The 8,859-nt window shown below is 30.4% G+C and overlaps 1 protein-coding gene across 1 annotated transcript; it reads right to left on the reverse strand.

Annotated features, from left to right (window-relative positions):
- Nucleotides 1-353: 353 nt before the first annotated feature.
- LOC110095062 (epoxide hydrolase 4) lies at nucleotides 354-6,655 on the reverse strand. Its single transcript, XM_020820430.2, has 4 exons — nucleotides 6,284-6,655; nucleotides 5,220-5,630; nucleotides 2,980-3,069; nucleotides 354-660 (listed from the first exon to the last, which is right to left on the reverse strand). The coding sequence occupies exons 1-4, from the start codon at nucleotides 6,563-6,565 to the stop codon at nucleotides 589-591; spliced, it is 855 nt and encodes a 284-aa protein (XP_020676089.1). The 5' UTR covers nucleotides 6,566-6,655; the 3' UTR covers nucleotides 354-588.
- Nucleotides 6,656-8,859: the final 2,204 nt, after the last annotated feature.

The raw sequence follows: 8,859 nt of genomic DNA on the forward strand, positions 1-8,859 counted from the left end.
AACGGCCAGTGGTTTTCCTTCTGTAACAACTAGCTATGCAATCAATACGATTCAGTGATTTACCTATAACATGAAGATTTGCAATGAGTTTTGTTATCAGCTGGGTGCAATAAACCAAGATAAGAACACTCGAGGAAATACAATGTAATTGGAATATAAGAATATTGTCTTCTGATTAATATTGAATAAGGAGCCCTTGTTACATTAATGGAAGTGCGAGAAAATTAAACATTCATACTTATTTTACATTGTTATTCGATTGACGAACGTACAATATGATAAAAAATTTATACTAATGCAAATCCATACATTAATAATTCAAATTCAATGGCAGGCCTTCACACTTGGGTATCTTTTTTTTTTTTTTTTTTTGGGAATTTTATCCTATATTTGGATCTAAACATCCTACTTAAAATTTAGCTATGATAAAATCTTGAAATTGATTTTCTTTTTTGTTTAAAAGATGAGTATAATATAAAAATTATTTGATTACTATGCATAAAATTATGTAGATTCAAGTTATCTCAATTGAGCCAGTATTTTATTTATTTATTTATAGAATAGGAGAAACAGAGCCGGCGCCATTGCTTACTCTTTCATGTTCTTGGCGAGCTCCAGATTGAAGATATTGTCATTTTCTCCCCACAGAAGAAGTATTCTCTGCGACCAAGTGATAGGAAAAAGTTTTAAAATAAATTTTCAGTAAGGCGAATGAAATTATAACTACTTCAACATAGTAGAAGAAAAGTTTTCCATCATATAATAAGCTTAAAAAGAATAGACGAAGATTTTTTTTTTTTTTTTATGAAAAAAAGTGAGAGACCGCTTTATTTAAATGTCCCCACACAATTAATTTCTCAATATACACATTTATTTAAGCTTTATGTCCTCTCATGCAAGTTTTTACTACAGAATAAATAATTAGAAACAAAATTGAGGAACTGAGCAGGGTAATGCTAACAGAGGGATATGGAGCTACAGATAATCAAGCTCCAAAGAAATTTTTTTAGCAGTGTTCGTAGTCTTAGGTCATTTGGTTGCTTTTATGATTTTGTTGAATTTTAAACTTCACAATCTCTTAAATTTTCTTAAATATAAAAAAAAAAAAATTCCATGCATTTATGTGTCGAAATTATTTCATTTTTTAAAACATATTTTTATCTTAAATTTATCTTATGATCTATGAACCAAAACATTAGTATGATTAGCCAACTCAATTTTTATATTAAATCTATAATCCACAATTGAGGGTCTACATGAAACAATAGCAGTTTATAGGAAAAATAATTTTTATAAAAACCATTTGACTTGCAAATATATTTAATTTTAAAAAATGAGAACATTTTTCTTGCAGCTAGCTTCTAAACTATGAACTCTAAACCATAGATTAATAGATTTGATTATAAAAACAACTTTTCATCATAAAATTTTTTTAAAAAATAATGATAATATTCATTTGAAAACTACATGAAAAAAACAAAGCCATCAGAAAACTACATGAAACAAGCCTTGAAGCGGTTAAATACGTCATTTGAGTAACAATAATTAACTGTCTTCCATCACCCTTTAGTTATTCTACAGTAAGACTTGAAAATTTTTAAAATAAAATTATGCATAAAATATAGCTTTCTATCCTAATGATCACCATCAATATATGATCAGCAACGTAATTAATAAATATACAATTTAAAAAATTTAAACATCTTTAAAATAGTTTTTGAGCGAGCAATGAGATTGATTTATATGAGAAATATTATAAACCAACAAATGTAGCCGAAAAACCTCGTGCGAACATCATCACATGTTCAGGCTGTACAACTATAAAAAATTTAGTCAAAACCCTTTACATTTTGAATTTGATTGGATCATTTAAAACTAACTTTTAAATAATTTTCTTATATAAATTTACTTCACAGCTTCAGTAATATTCTTTTATATTTAAAGGTCTCTGCCATTTGTCGACATGGCCGGTGAATTTGAAGGTCAAATTATCTTCACCATTAGGAGAGGAAATCTGTGTTAGTTGAGCGCCACTGGCTCTCACCCATCGGTTATAAAGGCTATTTATTCACGTCTGCCAGAACTTAAATATATTTTTTTAAATAAATTAAAAATGAATCTTCAAAACTTTTCGAAAAAAAAGGAAGGGAGTACCATCGGATCTTATAAAAAAAATTGTTAATAAATGAGAGATTTGTCCTGTTTTATTTGGGACGATTTTTTTATTGTTTCTTAAAGCAATTTTTTAAAATTTAAATTTTAATTTTTAAATTAAAAAAATTGGTTTAAGAAGTAATAAAAAAACTGTCTCGATCAAATAAAGCCTAAGAATCGACAAAAATCTATATATATTAAAAAAAGTGATTTTAAAATTTTATGTTATTAAATATTAAATTTGATCACTGTAGGACAGCAACGCATCAACTTATATATTAAATATGATAGTGTGGCATTACTATTTGTTAAAAGTAGTTCAACTCGGCTCTAAATTTAAAAAAATAATAAAGATAAGTGTAAAAATCTTTAATAATTTGATTGCTGATGTCACATCTCTATATCCTTCATTATTCAATAATGAAACAAGTAAAAATCTCATTTTCTTTATCTTTTTATTTTACTTTGTGGCACAAATATAAGCAAATATATCAATTCTTTTTTTTTGTTGTCAAAAATAGAATATATTTTACATGTGTTAAAAAGTTTTCATTTAATTTAACACAATATTATTTAGTGAATTATTTATCTCATTATTTAGACTCTCAATATGAGTTTAATTTTTATATATTTGATACATAATCAAATCATCTTAAAATTCTAGAAAATTTAAAGCGATAATTTTTTGGTAATATTTAGCATGAATAATTCTGATTCGATAATTAGATTTTATATGATTAAAAAATAAGATGATAATTTTTTTTGAAAAAAAAATCTCTATTTCTTTTAAAAATCGTAATCTTAGTGGCATAAATAATTAATCACCTGATGCAAAACTGGGACTTGGGCGTCCTTGTTGCTTCTGACAAGACCCTCCAGCAGCTCCGCACGCTCGGTCCTATTCGTGAACATGACCTGCTCAACCACAAGCCAACCAGCTTTAATTAGCCACCAGAAAGAGTAAATGAGCCATTAATCAGGCAGCGCACGCAAAATTCTATACGCTGAAATGTCTATATGATTAATATGATGAGATGACGAGACCTGTAACTACTCAACCACAAGCAATAAAGGCTTAATCCGCAACGATAAAGACTAAATAAGGCATTAATAACTCATAAAGTAACCTAAGCAATATTCTATATATACAGAAGTAGGAATATGTTCTTTCAAATTTTATTTGAAGCTAATTGAATTATTTTGAGATAATTGGCTCGGCTAAAATAACTTATATTGTTCCCAAATGCTTACGGCCAGTTAGAAAAATCTCAATTTTTTTTCTTTGGCCCAGAGATTTTTCTTTTAGTTCCTAAGAAAATTTCTGTTGCGTTTATTGTTAAAAAAAAAAAATTGATATTTTTAAACAAAGTAGGAATCTCTGTGTGCATGTGAAAGTTTTGGTTTAGTGGGTTCAAGAACTACATTCGTACCTCCGTTCCACAGTTGTTTTTTTAAAGGATTTAGGCATGGTTTGGGGCATCTTTCTAACCCCTACATTACTACAAAATTGTTTTAAAAAGTAGTTAATTAAAAAATTATCCCAAATGAAATCTTAGACATAAAAAATGAAAAAAAAAAATGCTAATGCGGAGAGAGAGTAAATAAGTTATTGTGGATAGTGGTGGGGTTTATGTCGTTGGGAGATTGCCATTTATTTTTTAGTATTTGGTTTAATTTACAATTAAATTCGGTAAATGATTCAAAAATATAATAAATATTTAGTTTCAAATGTGAAGAGTTGATTAATTTAACACGTATAAATTGAATAGTAGTTGAAGAAGAATATATATTACATTTAACTTTTTTATCGAATAAAATGCTAGAGTTCTTTCATTTTAAAAATATAACTTAAATTAAGTACAATTTGATTCTTAATCAAGTTTCAAAAAATTTTAATTTATTTAGAGATTATGTCATACATAAAAAATTAGTTAGAATTAAAATAAAAAAAAAGATTTATTCTAATAAATCTTGATCAAAATATTTCAATTCAATTTTTTAAAATAAAAAAAAAAAATTAATGCACCCATTGGTTTAACATTCTTAATTAAAAAAATTGGATTCAAATATTTTGATCAAATTTTTATCAGGATCAATTTAAAAAATGTTCACATGCAAAAAATTTCACATACAAAATTTACCATATATTTCATAAAAAAATTATTATAAATAAATGTGTTAAAAATTTATTATTTATCTTATATTTCATGGCATCTGATTTCATTATATTTAAATTTGTTTAAAAAATAATTTCTTTTAGAAATTTAATTATTTTATCTTGTATTTATTATGTCATAGATGCATCTGCTATTGCAATCTTAAAAAAAAAAATTTATTATGTCATAGATTTTTTTTGTCTGTCAAAATTTTAAATCCATCATAAAAAAAAAAATAAACTTAGTAAAATATTGTCACAACTTCGTTCTCATAATTATATCTAAATTTTTTTAACTGATATAAAATAATTAAATAATAATTACTTTGGGAGAAAGAAAACAAATAGTTCCAAAGATCTCCTAACAACCACCTAAAAATTGGACTTGACGCTATTGCATTTAAAGCAGATAAGAAATTAAAAGAAAAAATGATTACCCAACATTTCTGAATCAATTAATTGAGAAAAATGCATTCCAAAAACATTCGTCGGAAAGAGAGTCGAAAAATATGTCAGAAATTCGGTGAAAATTTTTCGTCGGAAAATTGCCGAAAAATCCGTCGGAATTTGTGACGAATTTATTTCCGCCAGAAATTCCACCGGTAATCACGTGTTTTCCGTAGTGATTACATTTACCCAAAAAAAAAATCATAGTAAATTTTTTAAAATTTTAATAGAAAAAGCGATCCTCTATTAATTAGTGCGAAGTCATAAACAAACTTAAAATAAATTTATGATCAAATATGACAGAATTTAATTATATTATATTAAAATTTGAGAAAAAAATTAGCCCATGATGTAATTAGCATCAGGCTTAACCGCCCTTTTTTAAGTAATAATTATTTTCTTAAAATTTTCTTAAAAAAGAAACAAGTAAAAAACATCGCCAAAGCTTGAATGGAATGCATACCTTGAGGTAATCCCGGTGTAAAAAATCCGGGAACCAGAGCTTCTTATAGGTCGCCACCTTCAAAAGCGCCTTCAACCCTTTCACAGACTCCGGCAACAACAGCTCTTTTGACGATGAGAATCCCAACCGCTCCATCGTCTCCGCACTGATCGAATCAGTCATAGCAGTAACAGAACCCGAAACCACCATCGAATTTACGAGGTCCGGTCTTGCCTCCGCCATCTTACAAGCCACCATTCCCCCATAACTGAACCCCACAACCGTGCATCTCTGCACTCCAAGCTGGTCCAGCGCTACGGCGAGGCAGTCGGCTTGAAACTCCGGTGATCGATCAGCTGCCGTTGTGCTGGAAGCCCCGAAGAAGAGCAAGTCAGGGATATAGACTGAGTAGAGCTTGGTCAGAGCTCCCACCTGTAAGATCATTTAATTGAAGTAATTAATTGCAGCAACAACAATTTTTTTCATTATTTAAGAAAACGATTACAAGCAATCTACATGCATAAGATTTATTTTTATTCATGAATAGAATTATGAAAAAATTTAAAAAAATTATATCATAAATATATTAAAAATATATATTTTTCATTAGGATAATTATAAAATATTATCACAAAAAACTTTTTATGTAATTTATATATTTTTAATTATATATAATTATTTTAGAATTTAATATTTTAATAATATTTATGAAAGTAAATCTCTTCATTATTTAAAATTAATCTATAAATTAAAATGATGTATTTAAATATAATAGAAAATTTCATGTATTCATTTTTAAGTTTATCTAAAAAGAAAACAAGTTTGAATATATTGACCTAATATTTTTTCTTAAAATTTATATTATATAATGTTTATTAAAAATATATTATACATTTAAAATATATATTCTAACATTATTTAAAAGATGAAGCGCTTTGAAAATCGTGCCTTTTTTTTTAATGCATTAGATCTAAAGAATAAAAATTAAAAAGTTCTTATTAATGAATCTGGCTCTTCTTGTTCGGCTATGATAGTAAAGTATTCAATCCAGCCAAAAAAAAACCCTAGCTGGTTAACACCCTTACCTGGAACTGCCACGTGACGATCCCCTCTGCGGCGAAGCCATGCACGAGCACCACTGCTGGCTTCTCTTTCTTCCCTTCCCCCTTCTTTTTGTTTTTGTTGACGTCGCTGGTCTTTCCCACTGGGACGATTTCTTTATTGGTGCTCTTTTTGGGGATCTTGTCTTTGGGTACCCAGAAGCTCATAAAGGTGCCTGGGTGGATCTCCACCGTGAGCTGCCGAAGACCTGCCAGCCTGACGAGAGCATGGAGAAGAGGCTTCTGTGCTTCCACGAAGTTCACCATCTTCAAAACTCTCTCTCTCTCTCTATCTCTTTCCCTTCTCTCTCAAGAAGTTGCTCTGGTTTGGTGTAATGGCCCTTGAGGGTTTTATTGATGAGGGTAAGGCTTATTAATGGAGGAATGAATGATGGACACCCGGCAAAGTTGGTGTTGGTTGTTGGTGATTATTAATAGCGGGCTAGATATGCTGAGATTATTAGATAAAGAGTTGGGCCCTCACTAGTTTAAACTTTGAAAGAATTTTGGTTATATAATCTTAGTTAAAGTTATTCAACTACTTCGTTCATTAGCTTAATTTGTCAATTATATAATCTTATAACCCCGGAATAGCTGGAGTTCTCTTATTTAGTTCTGGAGATGGTTTTCTTGCAGTGGCAGAAGCCAAATTTCTTGGGGTTTGGGTTGCTTGTTTTCGGCCTTCCCCTGCCTTCTACAACTCTCTCACATGTCATATTTTGGGTATAATTTCAATTTGATCAACTGCTCTGCCTACCTGGAACCAACCGCACTTTGGCGTCCAAGGATTGGTTTTTTAACTTCGTGGGAACGAGGGGAATTCTTTATTATTTTTTGTTTTGGCCTTTTCTACAGTTATATTTTGGTTGACTTTAATGAAATTATATTAGTTTTAGGGGAATGGTTTCTGTTTGCTTAGAAACGAAACGTGATGGAATATTATCAGAATAATTGCTGCAAATGGCAATCAATGACATCGACCGATATTTGATACCGGAAGTAGATTTGGCTTTTAACGATCTTATAAAATGTTTAAGTACAGAAGACCGTTATTTTTTTGTTCATTATACTAGGATTTTAAAATTTTACTATTATTGTTAATATCAGTTAGTTGACCTGGAAGCGCACTTAAAATAGGGTGAATTACGTGCGTGATAAAAATTCATGAACAAAAATAACGTAGGAATAAGAGTTAAGTAAATAATCACAGTATAGGGCAAGAATAAAAACGCACAAAAATGATTTGAAATACAATAATAAATATTAAGTAAATAAGACCAGTAAATCGAGCAAGCCGAACAAGTAATACAGGAACACAAGGATTTATATTGGTATTGTTATATAACATAAGCCGATGCCTATTTCTCAATGTATCTCTTGGCCACCTACATCAATTATGAAGGACAAATGATGCGGAGCATCTTAGCCATAGAGACCGGGCGGAACAACTTATCTGCACATGCTGCTTATTTGTTAGTTAGGATCGTTCCACTACACTACTATTGCTAATTCTAATTTCACTGCACATGATAGCATTGTTTACTATTTTAACCATTTTGGTACTCTAAGTTGAGAGAGGAATTACTTAGCCAAAGAACTGTAGCTTAGAAACTTAGTTTTTTTCATTTTTGACATAACTCTATTTTTTCAAAGCTTAGTAACACCGTCTGTTACTTTTCCATTATTTTCTGTTTGCTGAAACCTCAACCGTCGGATTCCTACATCAGTATTGGTATTAGAGATAGATGGCTGAAAGCAGCAGACGAGTGACTCCTGGGATTGACAACAGCCGTGATGCCCTCTGCGAAGCACACAATAGTTTGGGGTGGCAGACAGAGGAGCTGTTAGCAGATTTGAATTGGTTCTATGATGAAATTCGTTAGGAGCTGAGGGGAATCACTACTCGCTTAGACATGAGTCAACCCGCTCGGATTGTGCCGGTGGCGAGATAGGAAGTGGAGACCAAAAGATTGCGTCAATGGAGATCTCAAATTATTGAAGCTTTCGATTTAGAAAACGAATCAGATAGATTCTAGAACTTTGAAGTTTCAGACTCGGATAAAGAAATTCCCAACAACCGTCGATGACAACTGAGAGAAGCAAACATTTCCCATGCACAATGAGTTTTGGGTTAAGCTTGACATACAATATTTTGATGGTAAATAACTTATAGAAGATTATCTGGATTGGTAGATTTCAGCTGAAACTTTCTTCGAATATATGGAGATTGATTCGAAAAAGCAAGTGAAGTATATTACCTATAGGCTCAAAGTGGGCTGTGGTGGTAGCAGATGCTCCAAAACGCAGTGGAGGGAAGGATGTGGACACGTTCATAGTTGGCATAGTATGAAATAGTTATTGCAATGGCACTATCTCCCTACCAATTATGAATAAATTTTGTATCTATAATACAAGTATTTTAGCCAAGGCAATAGATCCATCAACAACTACACCGAAGAGTTTTATTGTTTAAGTGCTCGAAATAACTTGAACGGATCAACTAATCAATTGGTGGCCCGATACATTAGTGGGTTAAAGGAGGTAATCCAAGATAAATTAGA

This window comes from Dendrobium catenatum, unplaced genomic scaffold (genome assembly GCF_001605985.2).
Source record: "Dendrobium catenatum unplaced genomic scaffold, ASM160598v2 fragScaff_scaffold_156, whole genome shotgun sequence".
Lineage (NCBI taxonomy): Eukaryota > Viridiplantae > Streptophyta > Magnoliopsida > Asparagales > Orchidaceae > Dendrobium > Dendrobium catenatum.

Bases quoted from the DNA above. Each gene is read 5' to 3' on its own strand.
- LOC110095062 (XM_020820430.2), bottom strand. From the start codon at position 6,565: ATGGTGAACTTCGTGGAAGCACAGAAGCCTCTTCTCCATGCTCTCGTC. The intron at 5,631-6,283 runs GTAAGGGTGTTA...ATGATCTTACAG, and splicing joins TCGTCACGTGGCAGTTCCAG to GTGGGAGCTCTGACCAAGCT. The intron at 3,070-5,219 runs GTATGCATTCCA...GTGGTTGAGCAG, and splicing joins TACACCGGGATTACCTCAAG to GTCATGTTCACGAATAGGAC.